Genomic DNA, 25,142 nt, shown 5'->3' on the forward strand with positions numbered 1-25,142 from the left:
TAACCAAAAGCCTCTAACTTAACAAAAAGCCTCTGTTTCCTTAGCAGTGCTCTCCCCAGGACAGCCTGCCCACGTGAGAGCCCTATCTCTGAGTTGTTTGGGGGAGTCAAAAGAAATCTCATCTAGGACATTTCTCTGCCCTTACCTGAGGCCATGTTTGCTTTAGGTAAGTATTCTTTGGGAGCTAAGATAAAGGAGGGGCTGAAAGGCCCAGGCGAGCGCCTAGGCTGCCTCAGGCTTCATACCATCAAACGCCATGGAGAGTGCAACTGCAGGTCTCTCACTCCAGGCTTCAGAGGGTCCCGTCTGTCATCGCTCCCGGAGAGCCCGGCGGCAGCGGCGGCAGGAGCGCCTGCTCCAGCCGAGGGAGCGCCTGGAGAGGTAAGGCAGGCAAGGGAGGCCTGTTTCAGCAGCTTTCCTTTCCAAACTCCCGACTGAAACATTTGAATGTAATGATTTCAGCATTGGCCAGACAACGGAAAACAATTTCAGAAGTAATGGGCAAAACATGTTTCTGAAAAGGTTTCACTTGGAACAGTTACTCTATTTGGTTTGTCGCTATTTTTATTCTTTCAAGTAAAATATTTCAGAAGTATTTGAAACTTAAGGTCGTGATAACTGATTTACTGTTAAGTTTAAGGAAATGGTTACAAGCTGCTCTAGGGGAGGTTTAGGCTGGATATTAGGAAATATTGCTTCAAAGCAAAGGTTATTAAACATTTGAATGGTCTGCTCAGGACCGTGGTGGAGTCACCATCCCTGGAGATGTGGACCTGGCACTTGCAGACATTGTTTAGTGTTGACCCCTTCAGTGCTGGGTCGAGGGTTGGACTAGGTGATGTTTGAGGTCTCTTCCAACAGGATGTTTTCTGTGACTTTGTGATTCTGTTTACTTTTTGTATCTGAAAACATTTTTCTGTATTCCAACTGTATGCATCTGTTACACAGCAGCAGAGATGGGAAGTAGCAACCACAACTGTAGTCTGCCCAGATGTAGCACTCACCACTGCTTGTGCTTTCTGAAGCTTAATCAGATGAGATTGCCCATGTTAGTTTAATGATGAAGTTGCTTACTCAGTAAGTAACCAACAACTTAATGATGGCTTGGAATCTGCATTTAGAAATACTGTCAGAGAGAGAGATAGATTTAGAGATAGAATGAGCCATGAGACCGCTGTTCTATCTTAAATCTTTCAGCAGCCCTGCTCTATGGAGGCCCTGGATGCTCACAGCAAGAGATGAGGAGATGACAGAAAATCAACAAACGGTGCGACTACATTCTGGATAAGATAAACCTTAGAGAAAACAGATGCAAAAACTGAATTTACTAATCTGTTCACTTGTTCTTTCAAGCATTTCTTCTGTGTTAGAAAATATGGTTCGAACTACAGTGCTCAGTATATAATGGTTAAGAGTATCTCTAATTCTCTTCAGATATAGAAGCATTACCAGTTCTTACAGAGCTGCAGACAGCACTGCTTACTTAAAATAACCCTTATTTTAACAGCAGTTTTTATTTGCTTAACTATAGACCTTCAGGTATACAATTTTATTGATTGTCTTTTGGGAGGGATGTTACTATAGCTAAACCCATTGGATATTAACACAAAATTGGTTTTTTAAGTAGTTCTTACTGTCTATTGCTTTTGAAAGGAACCATGATTATTTACTTATGTAGGATAATGAGTTATGCTCAAAGAACAAAAATAAGAGAGACTGAAGCACACTCCACATACGTCCCAATGCTGAAAACTTTACAACAATGGTATTGGAACCATGCTACTCCCATACTTGGTTTTAAGCACCTGCATAAGTTTTTGCAGCACCCAATCCACAATTACATCTGCAGCTTTTTACCAAAGGCAGAGCAGGTGAAGACAACAGCTCTGCTTAGTGCAAATCTTCAAAGGCTCACAGTTTCTACTATATTCTAATGTGCAACACCTTTTCACCTTGTACTTTTTGCCTTCTGATGATGGAGACTATAATGGTACAGACTTGAGGGAGTGCCACACTCCAGCTGACAGGTACCTTGGGAAAGCCTGTGGAAGAACATCCTTACCAGCAATGTTCCAAGGATCTGGGGTGTCTTACACTCCCTCACATAGACAGTGCATGCTTACAGCGCTGATTGATGATTTCAAGAAACTAAGGTTTCCAAAATCAAGAAGTTTTGATCTATGACAGATTGTTTTGCAGAAAATTTTATTAAATCAGCCCAAAAGTTTTCATTCATACTTGGGCTTCTGCCTACTTGTGTGAGAAAAACAAAGCACACATGAAGTTTTCCACATTCATGCTGGCAGCCTGGCATTGTTTCAAGGCAAGTACAACTAAATGAGCTGGTTTCAATGTTTTAACATTTCTCTCTCTTGCCATAAGCTTCTCAGATCCTTCTCATACATATCTTATGGCCCATCCACACTGCTTCAGCATCCCAGATGCCCCTATATCTTGGGACATAATGAGGTCTGAAGGAGAGCTTTAGGAGTTTGTGTAGCACACAGGTGGGATGAGGTTCTCACTAATGCATACCTAGATCCCATAGCTGTGGAGGGCAAGAGGTGTCTTCAGCAAATTTAATGAGGTTTCTAACAGAACACCTTCCAAAATGGACTGAGCACAATTTTCCTGCTAGTTAGTTGCATGCTGGCTACTTATATTTTCTGCAAGGCATACGTATTAATGCCAATGTTTTACAGACCACTAGACAAGACAAACACTGGAGAGTGAAGCAAATAAAAGTTTCAATATCTTCTGTGTAATTAAAAGAACTTTAGGAATACACATATAAGAATCTAACCTGAGACACTGAAAGATGCAGAGCAAAGCACTAAAAATTAAAAATACTACCAATAGCCCCTGAATTAATAATTTTACCTCTATTGCCAAGAATATGTATTACAATATACCTGATAGCTACCTATACATGATACACTTTTCCTTATATAAAAAGTAACAATTTTCCTGCTGCCTAAACTCAAATACACTGTTCTTTTTGTCCAAAAGTCATTAAGAGTAATATAAAGTTACTATTGCCATATCTACAACCTAATACAGATTAACAATGACCATTTTCTGCTGTATACAAGTCAGACTTTACAATTAATAGGCTTATTTACTATCAGAAGTGCTTTGCAGAAATGCTGTATTATAATCTGAAGAGAAAAAGCTTATAATGTGTGTTTAATCAAGCCATAGCATTATGAAATATGTTTTCCAAAAAGAAAACAGTAGAAAATACAGATCAATAAAGATCTGAAGAAGACTATTTAAGTTTTAGTATAAACATGAACAATAATATATGGTATTTAAGATAGGTATGAGGATCACATCTACAATGTTGAGCCAGATCAGGAGTCCATTTTACTAGGTACTATGGAAAAAAAGTAACTGAGTCTCCTTATTAAACACCAAAATACCCCCAAACTCCCTGATGGCCTGAAGTCAAATCATTTGGTTACAAGACAAACAGGTTGGTGTGAGAGAAACAGACCAACATAGAAGGAACACAGAGAATTTGATAGGTCACCTTGCTCAGTCTGTAGCCCAAGGGGCTTTGGGGGCCCACAAAAATATCCATGCTGAAGCCCACTTCTGCAGAAGGATAAATTGCTCTGACAGTGGCAAAAGTAATCTTTAGAGCAGACTGGACAGGATCTAGATTCTGTGCACTAGAAGTTCTAGTGTGGAGGAGATACATCATCCTCTTTTGCGCAACATTAAGTTTATAGCAATATGGGATAAAAAGAAGCCCTCTTGGTTTACAATCTGGAAAAGAATTCATGCTGCAAGGTGAAGTAACAGGGCTCAGTGATTTTGGGAGATGCTTTCAGGTTTGCAATCCAGGTTTATAACCCTAATAGGATTTAGTAATGTTAACATTTGCAAATTACTGGGTTTTATTGTGACCTTACCTTGAAGGAATTTATTCTGTGCTAAATTGAATTTTGATATGTAAAATATACTTTTGCTACCCAGTCTGTTGTATGAAAATTCTTGCTTTTTACCTCTCTTTGTATAGAAATGAGATGCTAATTGTCTCTTGATTTTACTGTTTGGACATTCTTCTGTGATCTTTGATTACAATTAATCTTGATGACTTGAACATTCCAAATTCAAGCCCCTGGTTAGAGTAGTTAAAGAGTTATTCTATAAAATCCTAACCTCCCAGTTATTTAAGATAATTGAAAATCCTTTTTTCTTCTAATCATTGAACTTCCCTTTGGTGCTAGTATTAGCTCACCAGTTGCTAGAGACATTCCATAAGAACTTAAGCAAGATGTACATCTTCATGACTTTGTGGCTCATAAAATGTGCCAGTTTAAATGCTTTTTTCCAAATGTGCAACTATTTGCAGGTTGTGGCAACATGTATTCTCTAAAGTACATTTGGTCAGAGTAAAATAACAGCACAGCAATCAAAGCAACATTCCTGTAAAATGTTACAGTTACTTGTAGAAGAAAGAAAAAAGTGAAACCTTAATTTTTACCCTATTCTAAATAACAAATATGTCTCTTTACAGTCAGAACAGGATGGTCAACTAATACATTTTAAATCAAAAGGAGGTCTGGGGTTTCAACATCCAGTAAGGTGAGTTCTTCCTATCACTTGATATAGGAAAGGTGGCACCTTCCAAGACGAGACATTTACCTTCTCAGGAGAAGTATCAGTTTGTCTCTGGAGTATCTCTTCTTAGCACTCCAGTTTAACTACTCACTAGACTCCATAGCTTTTTATCTCTCCACAAAGAAAGATGCCCAGGCTGAACAGAACCTGAAACAATATGATAATAACAGAGATTTAAAAAGGAAACAGCTACTAATGCAATGTGACTTGTTACAGACATGTCTCTTGAAGTTGCTTAAATGCTCTTGAATAAAAGCTGAATTCCAGGTAAAGCTTTACCGCTGCTTGGGGTTTTCAGAAGGATTTTCACCAATATTTGGATTCTTTAAGGCTTAATGATGTAGAAATTCCTGGTTTGGAATTTCATTTCAAAGAAGAAAATTAAAGAAATACCCCTCTTCTTTACAACCACTTGTACTTTTATGAAAGTAGAAGCTTAAATTCTGTCTGATCATAATCACTTCCAAATTTAATTGAAAACTGGCCAAAGTGGAACCAAGAGGAAGATGTAGGTATATATATCTGTCTCTCTCTCTGTATAGATACATATATGCACCCAAACCCACATATGTATAGAGACCACAACATTTTTCCTTTATGAATTCTGATGTAAATTTCTCTCACTGTATACCTTCTTCTCCACCTGGAGACACACAGTCCACTGAGATCAACCTCCATGAAACAGGGCACCCACCCTAATCTTAACCTGGTTTCTTATTTCCAGAATCTCAGAACATTCCACAAACATTCCCACAGTTGCATGGGACACTTCCATGCTGAACTCTGCTAAAACCCAAACCTCAAGCATGCTTCATTGCCCTGGCAACCCTTTCTCAGGGTGAGACCTTAGGTAAATATAATACACAATATGCCCAAAGCAACTGAGGTGACTTAAAATCAACAGTATCTTTTAGTTAGGAACTTTTATTTTAAAAAACAAGAAAAGCTTAGAGTTTTCTCTCCCCAAAGAAAAATATATTTAATACTCAAACTAGTTCAGCTGGGGAAGCATCACATAGTTTTATTTTGTCTCTTACAATATGTTTTCTTATTAGACTTTATTTGCCCAAGTCCAAATCCCAAAAGTTTCTTAGTAACATTGGAGAGAAGGTTCTGGCAAGTTTTCCAGTACAGGCTACAATTCACTTCTACAATGATGATGTCAACTCTGAGGAAGATGAAGAAGAAATAAATTCATCCTAAAAATGACCAGTGTTCAGCCTTGAGAAACACAAAAGAAAAGTTAAAAAATCAAGGAGATTAAAAAAAGAACTGTCAGAAACTTATGGATAAACATCTCACTGAATGAAGAAATACATTAAAGCTCAAAAGAAAACTATTTATATCCTACCACAAAGAATGAGTCAATGCAACTGGAAACTTAAGAGGAAATCCTTTTGTGTTTTGAGAGACTTTTAAATAAAACTCTGAAGCTGAATACAAGTTTGTAAGGTTTAAATGAAGTTGTTTTAAGTAACATGGATTAAGAACATCAAGAGCACTGTATTTAGTTCCTTCTTTTCACACTGGTCCTGATAAAATGAAATAAGGTTGATTATGAGGCAAAATAATATAATGTACAGCCCCAAAAGAAACTGAGGGCTTTGAAATGGTTGAATTTATGCCAAAGAAAAAAAAAAAAAAGACACAAACACTATTGCTTATTAGCTCCTTAAAGCATGTTTATTCTGATGTAAATGCTGTATGCCAGGTTGACCTAATCCATTTCTAGTATCAGCTCCCATCAAGACAACTTCTACACAACATTTGTGGTATTTTCGGGGGTCCTGTCATACTGTTATTATCAGACTTCCCTCCTGTCAACAGAGAAGTGCTTTTTTGTCAGTCAGAAAAAGTCAGTCTGGATTAAAAACTATGATTTAACTTAATGACACATTAAAACATGCATTCTGTGCCATGTTTTTTACAATATTAAAATGTTATTTCTATAGCTTTGTGCACTTGAATCTATGGTTTTTATATAACTGACCTACCGCTGATTCCCATCTAGTGGGGTTTAGATGTGTATCTTCCTACCTTAAATGGTCTTCAGGTAGATGTCAGCTACGAACTTTCATAAGCATCTTTATGTTGCATGGAATGTAAACACATTTATTCCAATACCACTAGGAGAAACTTCCTTTTTTGTTGTTGTTTTGTTTTGTACAGTTTATTTCATTCAGAGCACTGGTATAATCTGTTGTGGTTAATCTTTTGTTTGCGGTTAACCTTTTGTTTGCATAAATTGTCCATGCTCAGAGAGCTTGCTAGTATGTGTCTTGCTACACCACTGTTTTCTAATTAGCTCAAGGATTAGCTGTGTGGTCCCACTATGCGTCAGAATTATTATGAGTCAGGTGTCTTATCTCTAATCAAAACTGCCATCGTTTCCCAAGAGACAAAGCGAAGGCAGAATCCAAGGTTCTTGACCTTTTCTATGCTACTGTTGGTGGTGTAGATAAGGTCAAACAGTTTTAAGAGCCACTTAAAGTGTGTGCCAGATCATCCTCAGTGCAGTGTAGCACAATGTTTACAAAATAAAGTGTATCTATTAATTACATTTACACAAGGAGACAGTATCTCAGAATACACAGAATTAAAAGAAGTAGTTGAAATTGTAAACTTGGTATGAAACATGTAAGTTCAGCTGTTACCGTTCATTCTTCCATCAACTTATGGAGCTAGGGGTTGGAGGGGAGCTCCGGAGATCGAGTCCAACCCCCCTGCCAGAGCAGAACCATAGAATCTAGTGCAGGTTGCACAGGAACACATCCAGGTGGGTCTTAAAAGCCTCCAGAAAAGGAGACTCCACAACCTCCCTGGGCAGCCTGCTCCAGTGCTTTGTGACCCTCGCAGTGAAGAAGCTCTGCCTCATGTTGAGGTGCTGTAGTTCACATCCATTGCCCCTTGTCCTATCACAGGGTGCAACTGAGAAGAGCCTGTCCCCTCCCTCTTGACACCCAGCTCACAGATATTTATACACACTTATTAAATTCTCTCTCAGTCTTCTCCTCTCCAGACTAAAAAGCCCCAGGCTCTCAGCCTCTCCTCATAGGACAGGTGCTCCAGTCCCCCAATCATCCTCATAGCCCTCCATTAGACTCTTTTGAGTAGATCCCTGTCTCTCTTGAACTGGGGAGCCCAGAACTGAACGCAATATGCCAGGTGAGGTCTCCCCAAGGCAGAGTAGAGGGGGAGAAGAACCTCCCTCCATCTGCTGGACACACTCCTCCTAATGCACCTCAGGATCTCATTGACCTTCTTGGCCACAAGGGCACATTTCTGACCCAAGGGTAACTTGTTATGCACCAGGACTCCCAGGTCCTTCTCCATGGGGCTGCTCTCTACCAGACCTGTACTGGTGCATTTTATTATGCCTCCCCAGACGCAGGACTCTGCACTTACTCTTGTTGAACCTCAATAGGTTCCTTTTTGCCCAGCTCTCCAGTCTGTCCACGTCCCACTGAATGGTCACACAGCCTTCAGGTGTACCAGCCAAGCTTCCCAGTACTTGTCTAGAATATCCAGACCCACTGCAAACCAAGTGGAGCAGTAGCTCCATTAAAAATAATCCTAGGCAGACAGAGAAGTTTTAGGCAAATCCCAGACAAACAACCACTGAATACATGCAGACTGACTACCCAGAATGCAAGTCTTAAGTCTGCTGTATCCTAGAAAATGATATTCATACCTGACATGAGTGCAATAAAGAGATGGGGGGAAGCATGATCAAGTTACACAAACAGCAAACAGAACTTTTCAGGGGCATGACTGAGTATATAAACATAGTGTTTAACATCTTGAGTGTCTTGAAGATGGTGGAGAATCACTGAACACCAAATGAAAATAGTGAGTAGCGTGTTTAAAACAAAAGGAAATCACTTGACCCAACCTGTTATTATGCTGTGATGTTGAAACTAAGTTTTCCTACTTTCAAACAGTAACTGATTTCTCAAGAGAGAAGCACAAAGATACCACATCTGGCTCAGAATTTCACATTGTTGCAGGTTGAGGAAGCATTTTAGGGAAACATTACCAGCTTCTTGCCCTAATCTTTGCTCTTACTATTTTAACAGGCACTATTAACCAGTGTTGGGGAGCAGGATATTATCTATATTTATCTTTGGTCTCCCATATTTGTAAAGGGGCTATATTTTAGATGTATCAGATGTAGACCTAATGCCATAAGCAAGTGCAAGTTATAAATCCACGCCTCTGGAACACACACCAAAAAATGTCTTAGGTGTGCATTGAAAGAGTAGAACAGACACTGTCATTAGAAAAATAAAATTGGATAATGGATGACAGTCTTAACCAAAGGTTGTTATAAATACCAAAACAAATCATCTTCCATATGTTGAGGTCTGATAATATTGTATCAGCCTAAACTGATTCAATTTCTCAGCCTTTGCCAAGCATTCCATTAGGATTTCCCTGAACTGTAAAATTCTATTTTCAAATTAAGGTAAATATTACTGCACTGTTTACCTGATTGATAATATTTTAACTACATTCATTAGAGGAAGCCAGAACTGCATGATGCTTTTCAGCCAAGCCAGCTTTTTGTTGCTGTTGCTGAATAACTGACTTTTCATGTTATGATGTCAACATACTCTTGTTTGCACATTTAAACAAAATATGCATTGTGATTCCCTTACCAATTTGTTAGTAATTAAGAGAAAAAGAAAAAGTGAAGTAATGTAGAATTCTGTTACTCAACTGCAGTCAACTTCCAGTTTCGATTCTGGTTTGTTACTTCATCTGTGATTTGACCTTGCTAGCTTGTCAGTGACCTTAGACTCATCCATCATTTACAGGAAAAAGATAACAAAGCATCCCCAAATAACGAGTTTATCATGAGCTTACTACTTCAAAGATGAGATAGAAACAGCATTTTGAAGATTAAATTGTTGGCTCAGGATGTCTGTTCCACAGAACTTCCCTTAGGTAGTTCAACAGCTGCAAGAATTCCAGCAAACGCTACCCTTTGATTGTCACTGCCTAAAACAATGATAGTAAAAGACTAATTAATATTCCACTGTACAGGAATGCTGGAGAGCCAGTGTTTGTAATTTTGTATTGTATGTATTCATGTGAAAAATAAAAAGTGATGCTCATAAACCAGAATTAAATTCTTTTAAGACAAGCTCTTGAAAGACACATATATCCAAGGGAACCATATCCTCACAAGACATTAACATTTCTTCTATGTCCTTTCAAAGTAAAATGCAGCAGTAATTTAAATGAAAAGAATGAACTCTTTTTTCACTCCTCTAAGCTATATTTATACTGAGAACACGACATTGCCACAACTGAGAAAAGACCATCTCCACAATAGTGGTTTTATGAGCTCTAGAGACTAAATTAATCCAATTGGCTGAAACATCTACCATTTAATTACACTCCATACAGTCATGATTTCCAGACTGAGTTAATCCTTTAGCTGGTTTTAGCAAAGGCTGAGAATTAGGCTGATACCTAAACTGCACAGCATACCAACAAAATTTACTTTGGCAATCTCTCTGCAAGGAAACTGGCAGAACACAACTAAATGCTTCCAAAACTCCTCCTTCAGGATAAAGTTTAATTCATGAATAGACTAGGGAGGAGGGGGGAGGGAGCCCCATTCATCACAGTTGTTTTAGAGCAGGATGGAAATCTAACAGTGTAACTGCAAACAGGCCTTCACATGAAACATTTAAGCCACTCAGACTCAAGTGCTTATGGAAAAGTTGCATTATGGAACAAAATATATTTACACAAAATCATTTATTAAACATTCTAAATCAGAAATACTTTATGATTTACACCCACAAATGAAACTGAAGTCCACACAAACTGCTTGGTAAAGAAACTGAGTATTTGAAAGCTTTTTTTTCCCAAAGAGCTTCAGTGTTGAGTTTCTTATTGCACCAGTACGTGGGAGCTTCAGCCTGAATGGCAGCTAACTATTAGCGAGTGTGGTGGGTTGAAATTACCCCCAACTAATTTGGAGTACTGTCCCTCTGTTTGGGATGGAAACAAATGAAGCTGTATTTGCAAGCAAAGTAAAATCTAGAAATATGAAATGCAATGAATATGTACTATATCTATATGTATATTTGCAATTTATAAACAACATAGAAACTCCTCAGATCCTCTGGACCCATTCACCACTCCCTCCTTTCCGTTACATCACATGGAAGCCAAACCAGAGATAACCCGGGGCAAGGCCATGGGAGAGAGAGGTTGCAAAAAGAAGCAACAGAAGAAGAAAAGAGAGAAATTGTTTATGCCTCTACTCTATACCCCCATTAGCAAACCAAAGAATTATATAGGCCTCATCATTTTTCTTTTGTATCCAACAGTAATTTTTTTTCAGTTTCAGTCTTTGCAGTCAGGAACTAGGCTAAAGTTCTCCCTTCAAACTGTAACAGAGACACACTCAATTAGGGAAAAGATCTCACAGCTTCTTATCACTCTCTACAAAAAAAATGAATTGCCACAGGTGCAGCCAAGACATGGATTTGTTACACTGTCCTGGGACAGGGGGAGAGGAGGAAAAAGAGTCAATTATTTAGACTATCTCACCATTACCTCCACTCTCACATTTTTGTCCGAAATGGAAAGTTCAGTGTTTCTACAGTTAGAATCTCTTCTCTCCATTAAATATCTTTTCAGTCTGATTTTTCCTGATTTAACTTACAGCATCTTAAGGCTCACTAAAAAGAACAACAAATTTTTAGTATCACTTTACTACCTAGTACAGAGGTGTACCAATGAACAACCAGAACAAAATCTACTCTATGGAAGTAAAACACACACATTTTCCCTGACCTTACTTTCACAAAAGCCTCAGGCACGCCACCTGCACTGACAACAGTATAAGCCCTCCCAATCTGTGCTAATTATCAACTTTATAGAATGATCAACTTTAAAACAATAAACAGCTTTAATATTACAGCTTTCTGATTTATCTGAGAGGCCTTTCATAGTATGTGAACTTTTGCCATTAGAAGTTCTAGACTAATATAGCTGTTACCTTTTAGTCTATTCTCCTCTCCCCCAATCACAAACAATGGCTATTTTAAAGATCATAAAATCAAGCTGACAGCATTCCATAGCACGCCAAAGTATTTTTAAGATGGCTTGTACACCTTGCAACGCTTTAGGTAACAGCAAAAGTATACCTGCATTTCTTAGGGAGAAAGACAAGTCCATTTTATAACTGCTGAAACATGATTTTTCCAGCACTGCTTCCTGCAGGGACATCACTTTCATACCTACAAACTGAAATAATACTTGAGATGCTGTGTTTCTTCTTCTTTCCTTTTCTGAGAAGTACAGGATGTGTTTGCAATCTTTGTCCTTGCATGCCTGCACATTCAGAGAAACACAGCTCCAGTTTTGTGAACTTGGCACTTTTTCCAAGTGTAATGCTATTTTCTGGCTGAAGAGTCATCATTATCTAAAAGAAATTTACAAATGAACTTTCTTAACTGTGCATTTTGGTGTAAACATTTCAGAGTTATTTGTCAACTATTATCAGTCACTTAGTTTCAGGAGAGGGTCATTTTCTTACTACCTCAGAAGACAAAAACATGAAGAGAAGGGAGGCCTCATAGGTTAAAAGCATACCTATATCAATATATTATATGTCTACATTTCTGCTTTTTCCTGTTAAATTATCCAATTAGATATAGAAATGAATGACAGGGGAGGTTTACATTGGTATTAGGAAAAATGGTCAGGCATTGGAACAGGTGGTGGAGTCACAGTCCCTGGAGGTGTTCAAGAAACATGTGGACATAGGTGGAACCATGCTGGTCGACGGTTGGACTTGATCTTAGAAATCTTTTCCAACCAAAACAATTCTGTAAGTCATCCTGAGTATGAACAGTAAACACAAGCACACACAGAATTGTACTAAGTTTTTACTCCTATGTGCTTGCTTAGTCTATACTTTATACTTATGAACTTCACAACAGAGTATTTATCTTTATTACAGCTCTCTGTTGATCTCAAATTGTCAAATACTTCTATTAATGCTTAAAATAAGGAACAGAATTATGCCAACACATAAGTTATGTAGCTCTTCTGCTGCTTCATATGTATCTACTGTACCTGCACTGAAACCTCTAAGCTTATGGCATTCAGTACAGTGCAAGGCAACAGACCAAAAGCTGAGAAAGCTTTTCACATGAGCTGCATGACTCTCAATTATGAAGTTTCTTTCAGCATTTCTCAACATCATAAACATACTATCTGTGTTGCTACTCCCCTTCCCTTTACAGCTAAGATGGAAAGGAGAGAGACATGCTAACACCTTTCCACCAATTTGGCAACCAGAGCTCTATTATTTCCTCTGATGTACAAGACTTCAATTTCAAACAGTGCATCTTTGTGTGTGCGTGTTTTTTTTCCTTGTTTTTCCTTCTTTTTAATGACCAGTTTATATACACATTTATTCAAATACCATTTGGGGAACCTGTATTATACAAGATTCCTTTCACAGCAAGATATTCAAAATACCATCAGTCCCCAATAGGACAAAAACTGTAGAAGAATCCTAAAAGGCACATTAAAAAGCAAGGCTGAAATCTTACCACTTGGCTTATTTAAGCAGGGACAACGCAGTTGGTGTAAACTCTGCTGGTTAGTACTGGCTGTGCTAAAACAAAACACCATCAGTACGACAGAAGGGTGAAAGCAAGGGCAAATTTAGGTCTTGCCTTTTTTATTTATTTTTTCCCACACTCTCTGAGAAGAATGGATACCTGACACCCAGTCTTTGAACAGATTATGTTTTGTAAAGAAAGGCAGTACTAGGAAATAAGTTCAATCAGTTTTTCTAAATAGCTAAAGCAAAATCTCAATAAACCCCAGTAAGCAACTAGCTAAGTGTTGTTTATTTACAAAAAGCAGAGTCTCTTCTTTTACCTTACAGAGTTGCATACCTTTTCCTTAATCACAAGCATAGGCAAACCCATGAAATGATGGATCCCAAACACCTGCAATTCCCTACAACATATTTATCAGCTACCTGGTTTTATTTTGATCACAGAAGCAACTTCTCAAGTGTCAAACATTACTTCTAAGTTGAAGAAAAGGTCACTACAGTGTCTTTGAAGCACTGCTACACAGCAATGACAGAAAAGCAAAGATTGAGTTTCATGCCTGCAAGTTTTAAACAAATGGCCCCAGTCTGCCTACTTACTTAGGTGCCTCTGTTAGTTTTCCCATAATTGTAAGGTCTACAGTTAAATGAAATGGAAGATTCATCACTGATACAATCTTTGACCGAGGTCTACAATCCTTTAATTTGTGCACTTTCAGAGCTTGAGGGCATTTTCCAGTAGCTTTACTTTATCCTGAAGGGATTTAGGGGACTAAATTAATCCTTACATCAAATGATACCAGAAAGTGGCCTTCACTTGTTGTCAATTTAGAATTAAAATGGTTGCTTTCTCAGAACACAGGTAGAAATTACATAGGGAAAAAAATACAGTCAATAATTCAGTGTCTACAATATGATTAGAGAACTGACAACAACAGTTATCTTCATGCCTGTTGACAATAAAATCTTGAAATCACCTTATATATGGGTGTTTGAGCATGTAAGTTAAAATTGATAAAAGGGCAAAACCGTGACAGGAGTGGGAAGCAATAGCAACTTTCAGCAAACCAAAGAACACCACTTCACAGAAGTCAACAGGTATCAAACAAATAATGTACTAATCTACAGTTGTTAGGCTGAGGTACAGATACTCATTCTTACCAAATGCCCCCAGACAACAATATTGTTTTTCAGCACTTCACTCTGAACTATTTGTCCCCTTCAGTAAGAATGATTTTTTTTCTTCTACCTAAAATACCTAGCATGATTCTTTTTCTTCAAACACAGCTGGAAATAACTATTTCATATTCACACCAGATTTATTATTACTAGGTCTTAAGACTTCCCATGGCAACTGATGATAGGATTGATTTCTAAAGAATTGGCATAAGATTCTTCACACAAGTTTTAAGAAATTTCTCTCTTTTAATTAAATAGTGATGTTTTTACCTACATTTCTTCTGGTCAGAAGTTAGTTTATAGACCTAATAAGCAATAACAAGGCTCTGTTCACTGGCCTTTGTAACCAAACCAAACAACCTTAACTGCGGAATAAAACTGTTTGACTCCTGGACAGAAGAAAATCAAAGTTTTCACTGCTTAGTAACGCACACACCAAAGAATAGCAGCTGTTTAAGAAACATCTGAACCACTCCAGAACAAATTACTGTATTTTTAGCCTAGACTATAATAAGATGGATCTGTTGGTTCCTCTATTTCCAGAAATTTCCTTGTACCTGGTTTTCAGTATTCTTAAGAATGGTTAAAAAAATAATTTCAAGACTCATTTCAGAAAATCTTCACAAACCACCTTCCTTATTGCTATCTTGGGATCCTGTTCTTTCAATAAGTCCACAGGCTGGAGGGGAAAATTCAACGTACTTTGAATAAAGAATTGTGTAAAGAAAAATGGGCAGCTATAAATCTTTACCCTGGACCACAGAAATTGTCTAACTTCAGGAAGTAAAAAATCAGCTACAGTTTATTAGTATTTACAAATGAAACCTGTATATTTACAATGAAAACACATCAAGTTAATGTAACTAGTACGAAAAAAAATGTCCTCAAAGTATTTGACTAGAAGAACGCATTTTCACTCCCTGAATATAAAGGGAAGTAGAAATAAGCTACATCAAAAAGCATCAAACTTTCACAGAGGAAAGTTACAAGCACAGGAAAACTACAGGAATGCTATTTTAAACTCATAAGAATGACTAGAGAAATCAATGTGGCATAATTCTTATACCAATGTATTAAGGCGCAGCAATAACAATAAAAATCAAACCATCTCAACAAAATGTGTTAACACAAATTTAGTTTAAAGTTCATTTGAGAGAATTTGGTTTTCCTCGTGTAACAGTTGTACCAATCCTTTTATTTATACATATCTTAACTATCTACTATTACAGATTCCTTTTTCAGGAAGGAAAAACATTCTATTTACTTCACTGATGGGAATATCCCTCAATGCTGGAATTGCTTCTTCCTGATATATCTTCTGTTGCTGCTTTTTTGCATAGTTATCTACAGGAGACAAAGAGAACATTTTTTGTATTATCAAAGATTTCTTCACTTTCAAGAAATGTTATGCAATACAATATTGTGTAAATTTAGCTACTGTGTTACTGAAAACTATCTTGCTGAGATATCATATGATAGTCATCAGAAGTACATCATTACATCAACATGTATTAGCAGAGCTCCTGAAGAAATCAACCCTACCCTTCTGCTGAAATCACTGTTTGGGACTTTGCATAAGATGCTGTGTAACCATTAAACTGTAACTACTCAAAGATAAAAAGAGCAAACAAACAAATCCCACAGTGCATAGTTCCATCTGTAGTTTTTAACACTTTGTGCTAGGATTTCCACTGAGAGATGCTGTCCACCTTCCTTTTACTTTGGTCACTTGTTACAATCACTGCATAGCACCCACTCCTATAACAGCACATTTACAACTGCACTCTGAACACAATTATGGGACTGGTCCCCCTGGAGAAGAAAACTTTTCAATATAGTTGTTTTTCAAACACAAAAACTCTTGGGTTGACATCAAATGAGAGGATGACATGAAACTGTGAATGAGTGGCCAGAAACACGGAGATGACTAAATGGCAGCTCTTGAAAAAGCATTGGAGCAATTAATTTGAACTACAGCCTTGACTGGCTTTTTTTTTCTTTTAACTCAGCAGTTTAGTGCAATGCAATTCTATGTACCTAGTTCACTGAAACAATGCAAGTTCTGCTGTCTTAGCAACAGGTTACATTTCTTGACAAATTTTAGTTTGCATTTCTTCTGGCAAAAGAAAAACATTCTGCAAATATTGATGTAATTCCTCATGTGGAAGAAGATGCAGATGCCTGGAAAATGTGGTGAATGTCTAGAACATGTCTCCTTAGGAGGAATAAAGGCTACACAAAAGCGGTGAGAAAAAAAATTCAGACCTGCTTTTTGTGACAAGGAAATACTAACATACCAGGTCAGGCCTCAATATTGCAACATCTTCCTTTGCACCAACTTGACTTTACTTATCTTCCTACTTCTGCCACTGCCAGGTAGGTACTAAGCCCTTCTTCCCATGACACTCTTCATGGGTTTGTAATAGAAGATGCACACCTTAGAGACTGTTACGTGCCTAACCCCTGTTGCCCTAATGTGGTCTGTTTTACTAACAAAGTATCCTCTACTAGCTGAAAACCCCTGCTGTAAGATGGTAGAGGGAAGAGTCAGGCTTGTGGATATCTTTTCCATCTACTACTTCAGTACTTCCAAGAACTCATTTTCTAGATTAGCATGGTCAATGGCTTGAAATTTGATTTACATTAAATATGGAGATAACTATCAGTTAAGTATCAAAATGTTACAGTTACCTGTAATGGTATGCGTGGAGTTAAGTGGAGCTGTACTCATCATGTTAATACCAAATAGTAATATATAAGCAATTCCTATAGCAACTAGCAGGTAGGTTGGCAAAGCAACTGCCCAGTATCTGAGGAAAAAAGATTTTTAAATTGACATATCATAGTAACAAATGCCTGACAACATAACAGTTTTAATGTAATGATTGTTATTGTATTTAGCACAAACTTAACCAAGAGGAAAAGAAGCAACACCTCTGAATATGGACCCTGGTCTCTTCAAAGATTACTAGCTGCAGAGTCACTGCAGCTAGTCTGTTATAAACTATCAAACAGATTCTGTAAACATGGGCTTAATTATTTTAATTATGGTTTAAAGTTTATTGCATTTTCAATGGAAAACTGCCTGAAAACAAAATATCAAAGTTATCATTAAATATTCAGATACTATTTCTTGCATTACACAATGAAACATTTTAATCATAGCTGCTTATCTACATTAAAAAAAAAATCTCTACGGAGGTTATTATTCTTTACCATCAGGAAAAAAAGGATTAAAACTAAGGCCCCTATTTTAAAAGAAGTTTTGTTATTTGAAAATAATTACAGGTGTCCCTTACTTACATATTCAGTGTAGTGTGTTTAATTGGTTGAACTTACTTTTGAGGCCAGTATGTAAGTCCCAGCGAGAACAGCCAAGTCTCAGGAATATATGCCCAGATAAGATACAATACTGCACAAAAGAATTAAAAAGTCATAATAGTATGACTGTATAGTAACTATATATATATAATAGTAACTGTTTTAGACTTCATTCCTACATTTTAGAGCAATACTTCCTTACTGATACTTCCTGAGACAGTATTTTGCTTTTACACTATTTAAATCAGAATAGTTCTATTAAAACATAGAAGATGTCTCTCATATCCAATATGGGGGCAATGTTTTGTAGCTCATTATAGGATATAGCTTATTGTATGTTTTATTTGCATTTAGTCTCTGATTCCCTATGTAAACAAACAAGGATTTCTCGCAAGTTGAACTGCAGAACAACGAAACAAAACAATCTGTAGACAGCTGACAAATGACTCAATGTAGAAAATACTAAAGCTCAAAATGATCACACAGTGGGCCATGTGGCTGAAACAAACAGTTGGCAGAATTACAATGCCTGGATGAAACAGTTCAGAAGAAGTCACTTGCAATACTTTGATTCACCTGTCAAGCTAATAATTTCCACGTCAACAAAGCCAATACTAATAAATTTTCCTCCCTAAGAACAAATACAGAAACAGCTTTAACACAACTCTGTGTGTGTGTGCGTGAACAGGTTAGTAATCAAAAGGTGACACAAGTTATGGAATCACAGTAGCTTCTTGTGAGGGACAGAAACTAGCTTAACTTTCATTTCTACTTACTTCCTACGAGTGAGAAAGAGTCAGTGTAAGACCTTAGTTTCTTATTTGACTACAGTGTATTTGCTGCACGTTTTCTTACATTGAAAAAGTTTTCTTACCCTCTCAAGCCTGTCCTGCATGGCGTGCAAGATAGTCCCACTGAAATGCTAAAGTATCTGCCACACCAGTAAAGAAATGATGGTTTAACTCTAATAATTTTCCATTACTGCTGAAGAGACAGACTTCCCCCCCTCCCCAGTATTTGGGTGGGCAAGGTTGCACTACTACTGTCTATAATACTTACTGAATGCAATTCAAGTTGATGTCAGTAAAATCAGAATGCACAGAATTTATAAATAATTTGACTCTGTAATTACCATTGAAGACCCCATAATAAGGCTATAGACTGACAAAACACAAAGAAACCACAAAAGGCAATGTTCTTTGTAAGAACTGACAGGTCTGGCAAGTAATGTGCACTTAGGCCTTCATCACATACCCTTACAATTGCTGGGGTGATGAAGTTTTGATCCTTTTCGGACGGCCTGATCAGAAATACATTTGTTTCCTAAGCAAAGGAATACCTTTCATGAAAGTATTCAGCACCTTGGATACTTACTAAAACCAAACCACGATCCTAAGAAAAGGGCAAATCCATATATTGCCCTTTCTGGCAACGGGGCTGGAGAGTTTTCAACCATACTGGCTTCCTCCCTTTAACTTTGAGGGGCGGAGAGAACAACAGTAAAATACTATTAAGAGGTTTCCTGGTAAATTCTAACACCCCAATGTTCGTGGGCGCAAGAAGCGAGCCCATGCCCACCTTTCCTCATCCCGGGCTGGGTGGAGGAAGGTACATGCTTGGCCAGCGGCGGCCACCGTTTCCACTCACCCTTAAAGGAACACACAGGAGGAACGGCACTACCGACATGCCCCATGCCTCCTCACCCACCTCCTGCCCGCAGACCACCGCCCTCCGCCCCCGCCCGCTTCCTCTCGAAGTCACAGCGTGGTTAGGGGAGGAAACCACACCCAGGGCACCTTCCGCACCAGTAGGAAGACGGAGGCTCCTAGCAGCACTCCCTCACATCCCCACTACCGCGCGTCCGACTCCACGCCAGGCCGCATCCCGCACATGCGCACCCGAGAGCCGACTGCCCGGACGGCTCCCTCAGCAGTAGGCGCATGTGCAGAGCCCAACTGGCGGTTGGAGCGGCTGGGTGTTGGCTCGCCCCCTTGACGTCAGGCGGGAACTAGCCAGTGGCCAGGGCCAGGCTGGGTGGTTTTGCTGGCGCGCGCGGCAGAAGGGTTCACTGTGGCAGTTGGTGGTCGTGGTTGCTGCCTCAGTCCTACGGGAACGGAAAGGAGCGCAGCCGGGGCTGGTGAGTGATTGAAGGGCGCAGCGGGCCTGTGGCTTGCTAAATTTGTAATCTTCCTTCGGTAGTGGTGCTGTGTCCGGGAAGAGGACTGTAGTCACCCAACGGCGCTCCCTGTCTTCGCTCCTCGCTACCCCGCGTCCGGCTGACTTTCGGGTCGCACATGCGCGTGCAACAACTCCGGGGCTCTTAAGCAGTGAGCGCATGCGTAGATCGTGCGCTCGCAGCTGGCCGGCGACGTGCTGGGTGTCGGCTCGTTTGCGTGACGGCAGGCGGGAGCTAGCCAGTGGCCAGGGCCTGGCGGGGCGGGGCTGGCGTGTCTGGCAGAAGCGCCCCCTGCGGGAGGTGGTGGCTGTGGGAGCTGCCTTGGACCTGCGGGTAGGGATAGGAGAGCGGTGGGCGGCTGAGGCGGAGCCGGTGAGTGCCGGCTCCGTCATCGGTTCCCCCGCCCCTCACAGAGCTCGTGATCTCATCTTTAGCTGGTGCAGCTAGGTCCGGGAGCGTGATACCTGTTTCTGCGGAATTCCCGGCAGGGTGGTGCCCAGATCGCTCTGACTTGGGCGCGGAGCCGGTGCTGTTGACCACGGAAATCGTGGTGGTGCCCCTCCGTGTTGCTGGAGCTCTTTGCCGCGGGAAGGACTGAGCACGAGCAGGGTTGTCTGGGCGGGTTGCGACACGTCGCTGGTGAGCCTCCGGGCTTCTAGGGTCTTAAGGCAGCGAGGCGGCCGCAGGGAGCCCAGCCGGCTCACGCATCCCTTCGGGCGGAGCTGTCGGGGGGGGACGGGCGCTGCCGGGCGAGCCGCCGGGCAGAAGAGGGACGCGGGACTGCGCCATGTAGCGGTGGGGTGTTTAACTGTGCTCTCACAGGATGTGGCAGTAAGTCCTGAGACGCTATTTCCTGATCGGGCTGGTAGAAATTGCCCTTTCTTCTGCTGCCTGGCAGGTGTGAGGTAGCGTGCTTGAGTTCTCTTAAGCATCAGGGATTTATAGACTTGGTAGTCGATTTAACCAGCGTTGAATTGATACTGTTTTCAACGTTATCCTGTGCTAAGTAGAAACAAGGATGTGTGTCTTCTGTGACACTCTTGCAAAGTGTCATTTAATGTTGCGATTATTTTAAGTGCTGCAGAGCACATGTTATTTGCCGTTTGCATTCTCCTCATGTATTTCTCGTAATCCTTTCAGGATCATGTACCACGGGGGAACCTGTATCTCACTCAGTGAGAGCTTGTATTTTTCTACTCATGATAAATCTTCCTGTGAATTGGTAAGTAGGTTTGAAACTAGATGAAAAACTGTTTCAGTGTTTCAGTGGTATTCATATCCAGATGTGAACTACAGAGTAATCAATAGTTTTGATTCATTCAGAGTGATGCAAAGATGCTGTATGTTGTTCACTTACAAAAGTACTAAGTTGAGGTAGTGCATCTTGTGCATCCACTTACCAGGCATGAATGCATGTTAAGAGAACAGCACCAAATCGTTGGTCATATATTCAGGCTATAGTGATGGGTTTAGCTCCTTTAATTGCCAAGTAACTGCAGAGTGGTTCATGGAAGTTCATGTCTGCAAATTAACTGCGGAGTATTAACCCAATCTTTATTCCTGTCATCTCCTTTTTTTTCTTTCCCTTTTTTTTTGTTCATCTACTTCTTTGTGCCAGATAAAACCTCTGCTTGTTTAGTTGTTTCTTTCATTACATAAAGTGTAGAAATCTTCTATTTTAATACATCCAAGAATGCACTCCTTGACTCTTCTTTTCCCCTGTTTGGTACGCCTAAGGAGTCTCATAAAACACTGTCATAGTTAATCATACAGCTGTTTGGAGAGTTCATTAAAGAGTTATTTATCCTAAGTGTTGCTGCTGCAAAAAGTGTAAGCTAGCTGGCTATTTCTTCTTCCCATGCAGAAATAAAAAGTACAGGTAAATTGAATTAATTATTTGTAAGGCCGTTACCATTTGTGAGTCTCATTGCAAATTGGTGCACATGCATAAAGATACTGGGTTTTGTGTGCTATGGACAAACTTAAGTACTTTAACAGTTATATGTTGATGTTATAACTTTTAAGAGTAAGCCTTGATTCACTTGTAATATTGTAATAGTTCAGAAATGCTACTTTGCATAAATGATGTGTTTGCTTGTCATCACCAGAAGTTGGTAAGTTGTCAATGTACAGCATGCTAGTATTTCCAGAAGGTCTTCCATCAAAAGAATAAAGGTCTGTTAAAGAAACTTGATGAAAGATGTTTGATAATTAGATTGTTCTTATACTCTTCTCCAGTCATATTCAGGAATAGCTTTGCATTTCTTTGAAATGATAATGTGCAATTGTCACGACCTGGTATCCCAAACCAACCTTGGACAGGGAGGTTGTGCTACGATTCAAAAAAATCCCTTGGAATAAATGAAACCAAACCAACACCAAATGTCTGAGTTAGGCTTATTAGAACCAGTTAAAACTCTTAATGGGAGGGAAAGTGGGAAATAAAAAAGAGAGAAACAAGAGTGAGAAATAGAGTTAAGTAAGAGAAAAAGATATCACCATCCTTAGTTCCCACAAGGTGTCGCAGGCATAGCTGAAGTTCTTGGTGGCAGGTGTACATTCCAGCCCGGTCTTCTGTAGTAGATGCAACATGTGGACCCTGGAAGTTGTGGCCTTTTTGGCAGGTCTCCCCAGAGTACAAAGAGGGGTGTGCATGAGTGAGGTGTGCACAGAGGGGTCCCATTGGCCTTTCAGTGGTGCTGTTCCACAGAAAGTAATGCTTTTCCTTATTAAGCCATCTGCTCAGCCCAGCAGCTCTCCTTTAGAAATATTAAGTCCATCAAAACCACCACCTTGTCTATTGAGACCAGGTAATGTCATAACTTGTTGGGGACAATAGACTTTTCCAACCTGCTTTGGTCTGGTCTGGTCTATTCTATTCTATTCCTTTGAAGACCATATTATGTGAAAGTAGACTGCAGTACTGAATATTTTTCTTTATAGATTTGTTTCCTGTTTGATCATGCTGCTTGCTTATAGAGGTATAATCACAGACTGTCTTTTATACTGGTCTAAGCATGTTCAGTAATTACCATTTCTTGAGAAAAGGAGTTGGTGACAGACCATAAGAAACACTTACCTTCCTTCCTGTGATTTGAGCAGTTAGTGGTTTCATATTTAGAAAGAGTTAAGCAATCATTGCTTCCAGTTTGTGTAACCCATTTGCAAGATACGCAATGTTAAAAAAATATGTTTATCTTTAGGCTCATGGAGTACAGAGATTGCCACATAAGCTTAGAACAGGTATGTAAACTAAACTATATATTACATGACTCTCTTATTTTGTGCTGTGGATCTTTTTATTGCTATTTCACTTTTTAAATTTTGTTTGCATAAGTAGAAAAATTATTTCCAAGCAGAAACGTTGATGATGTTCTTTTACACTGGAAGAATCCTCTTGTTTTTGTCTTAATATAATGTGCAGAGGAGTCCTATACATTTATGAGAATTTAATTTATAAAAAATCTCAACTTGCCTGATGTATTTAGAGTTCAGGTATTCTTGTTTTGATTAGATGTTACTAAAGAATACAGTATGAAAATAGCCGATGTTTGTCAGTATTTATTTGGATGTGGATTACTTATAATATCTGATGTGTGCAGTCTAATTCCTAACCGTTTTCTTGAAGATGTTGATCCCTGTGAAGTGTGGTGCAGCCTGCCAGTTGACACATTAAGAGAATATTGCAACATTATTAAAATACGCATGTTTTGGACTCTCCTCTTCAAGAAAAGTGACTGGGGCTTTCTGGGGGCTGATTGGAAGTAAGTGGTCAGATGAAAGCTGATGAAATCATTTTGAGAACATTTTGTTTGTTTTGGTTTTTTTTCTGTTACCTGTGAGAGATCATTGTATACTTCCAGTAGCAGTAAAACTGACTGTAGGTATGGTTTTACCTGTGGGCTCAGTAAGTTAAGGTCTGAAGGCATAATTCTTTACATTCAAAAGAGTATGTGAAGAGTGGGCTTCTGAAGTTCAGAGTTTGTATTAAGTACTTAAAAGGATACCCTTTATTTCAAAAGCACCAGAAGCTTTGAAGTGCCTTTTTTTTCTCCACCTTTTCTCCTCTGTAAGGTTTTATTTAAGTTTGCAACTGTGCTTACTTAGCTACTTACTGGAAATAGTAGTGGTTAAAACTATATAGCACAGTATTACTTTTGTAAATAATAACTTGTTCTGTTTTTAAACAGTCCACAGGTCTTAGACGAGAAATGGAAGAGACTCTGTGACCTCGATCTTGGGGAAGACCTTATTGATTTACTGAAAAAAGTTGTTGTAAGTACTGTGTTTTAACTTTGTGTGAATTTTCAAGTATAATGGGTTGTTTAGATCTGTACCTTACACAGCTTGGGGTTGTATCTTAAGTTAGACATTTCCTTTGGGTAAATTATCTGGTAGTTGAGCTTTCTAGAAAGAGCTATAGGTGGTATCACAGTTGCAATGACTTACAATGGTATTACTGACACTGCAAATATTAGTAACTTTCTAAGGCAGAGAGTTTTGCCAGTGAGACAAATGGCACCACTGATGGGTGATCAAGTTAGGTATTTGATTTTGCCCTCATTCAATAAATGGCATTAAAATCTGCTGTTGCTGACTTAAAACAGAAACATAAGTGCAGAGCAGAGAATGATACAAGAAATATTCTGAGGAGCTAAGGGGAGAGATTTTTGTTTATTTTTAAAATTTAGGTGTGACATGTTTTTAAAAAAGTCATGTGTTGAAATTCTGTGCTCAACCCCAAGTTACATTTTTCCAGTCAAATGTTACATGACTTGCTATGATTAGGAATTCATGTACTGTGTCGATCTTGTGTGTTCATACTTTGTTATGCTCTTTCTGCTGCTTCCTCCTTCAGGCTATCTGAGTGTTCTGTTTTCATCTCCTTGTACTTCAAGATTTCCCTGCAGTTTTTCGACTTTGTTTTATGTGATAACCTCTTTGTGCTGTTTCCTTCTCCGTTAGTCTCTGATTTGATCTTTGTATGAGCGGCTCTCTGTATTTTCCCATTTCCCTGTTTACTTCTGTTTCCTCCTTCCTCAGCCTCTGTCTCTTTCTGCATGTAAAAGATTGTATATCAAACAGTAAAATTCATTTGAAGGAATAGATCTCAGAAGAGGAAGTGCTGTTGTTTTGGGTAGCATTCATTGGGTGTGTCAGCTGGTTCTCTGGCATGCAGAAGTGGTTAAAGTGACTGCCAGGTGTTAGAGCATCCATGCATTCTCTATTTCCATGTCAATG

General features: G+C 39.1%; 3 protein-coding genes across 9 annotated transcripts in view; 2 read left to right on the top strand and 1 right to left on the bottom strand.

Annotated features, from left to right (window-relative positions):
* Window positions 1-256: 256 nt before the first annotated feature.
* On the top strand, window positions 257-6,184 carry RIPPLY3 (ripply transcriptional repressor 3). Its single transcript, XM_068144820.1, has 4 exons — window positions 257-381; window positions 1,198-1,267; window positions 4,526-4,593; window positions 5,685-6,184. The coding sequence occupies exons 1-4, from the start codon at window positions 257-259 to the stop codon at window positions 5,830-5,832; spliced, it is 411 nt and encodes a 136-aa protein (XP_068000921.1). The 3' UTR covers window positions 5,833-6,184.
* A 601-nt stretch (window positions 6,185-6,785) lies between these two features.
* PIGP (phosphatidylinositol glycan anchor biosynthesis class P) lies at window positions 6,786-19,713 on the bottom strand. 4 transcript variants are annotated; one of them, XM_068144604.1, is made up of 6 exons: window positions 19,624-19,713; window positions 19,100-19,200; window positions 17,744-17,816; window positions 17,096-17,214; window positions 15,669-15,748; window positions 6,786-12,076 (listed from the first exon to the last, which is right to left on the bottom strand). In XM_068144604.1, exons 2-6 carry the CDS (start codon window positions 19,179-19,181, stop codon window positions 11,831-11,833), a joined length of 600 nt encoding a protein of 199 aa, XP_068000705.1. In that variant the 5' UTR covers window positions 19,182-19,200; window positions 19,624-19,713; the 3' UTR covers window positions 6,786-11,830. The 4 variants fall into 4 exon arrangements, with proteins under 4 accessions (XP_068000705.1, XP_068000704.1, XP_068000706.1 ...); XM_068144603.1 differs by lacking the exon at window positions 19,624-19,713 and adding an exon at window positions 19,531-19,620; XM_068144605.1 differs by lacking the exon at window positions 19,624-19,713 and adding an exon at window positions 19,373-19,467.
* Window positions 19,714-19,782: 69 nt separating this feature from the next.
* The window catches only part of TTC3 (tetratricopeptide repeat domain 3), a 70,569-nt gene continuing 65,209 nt past the window's right edge, over window positions 19,783-25,142 (top strand). For 2 of the 4 annotated variants that reach the window (XM_068144598.1, XM_068144599.1), the window contains exons 1-5: window positions 20,710-20,732; window positions 21,042-21,123; window positions 23,105-23,144; window positions 23,530-23,665; window positions 24,092-24,176. In XM_068144598.1, the coding sequence (XP_068000699.1) occupies window positions 20,725-20,732; window positions 21,042-21,123; window positions 23,105-23,144; window positions 23,530-23,665; window positions 24,092-24,176 (351 nt within the window). In that variant the 5' untranslated portion in view covers window positions 20,710-20,724. Of the gene's footprint in view, window positions 19,863-20,342; window positions 20,541-20,709; window positions 20,733-21,041; window positions 21,124-23,104; window positions 23,145-23,529; window positions 23,666-24,091; window positions 24,177-25,142 lie in introns of those variants that run through there. The other 2 variants (XM_068144600.1, XM_068144601.1) reach the window with 2 other exon arrangements.

This window comes from Melanerpes formicivorus, unplaced genomic scaffold (genome assembly GCF_026170545.1).
Source record: "Melanerpes formicivorus ecotype bairdi unplaced genomic scaffold, bMelFor1.0.p_v2 SCAF_11, whole genome shotgun sequence".
Lineage (NCBI taxonomy): Eukaryota > Metazoa > Chordata > Aves > Piciformes > Picidae > Melanerpes > Melanerpes formicivorus.

Excerpts from the sequence above, each read along its gene's own strand:
- RIPPLY3 (XM_068144820.1), top strand. The coding sequence starts at position 257 with ATGGAGAGTGCAACTGCAGGTCTCTCACTCCAGGCTTCAGAGGGTCCC. Across the intron at positions 382-1,197 it reads CCGAGGGAGCGCCTGGAGAG|CAGCCCTGCTCTATGGAGGC; the intron begins GTAAGGCAGGCA and ends TAAATCTTTCAG. Across the intron at positions 1,268-4,525 it reads TGACAGAAAATCAACAAACG|TCAGAACAGGATGGTCAACT; the intron begins GTGCGACTACAT and ends GTCTCTTTACAG.
- PIGP (XM_068144604.1), bottom strand. The coding sequence starts at position 19,181 with ATGGTTGAAAACTCTCCAGCCCCGTTGCCAGAAAGGGCAATATATGGA. Across the intron at positions 17,215-17,743 it reads CTTACATACTGGCCTCAAAA|ATACTGGGCAGTTGCTTTGC; the intron begins GTAAGTTCAACC and ends TTTTTTCCTCAG. Across the intron at positions 15,749-17,095 it reads CTCCACGCATACCATTACAG|ATAACTATGCAAAAAAGCAG; the intron begins GTAACTGTAACA and ends TGTCTCCTGTAG.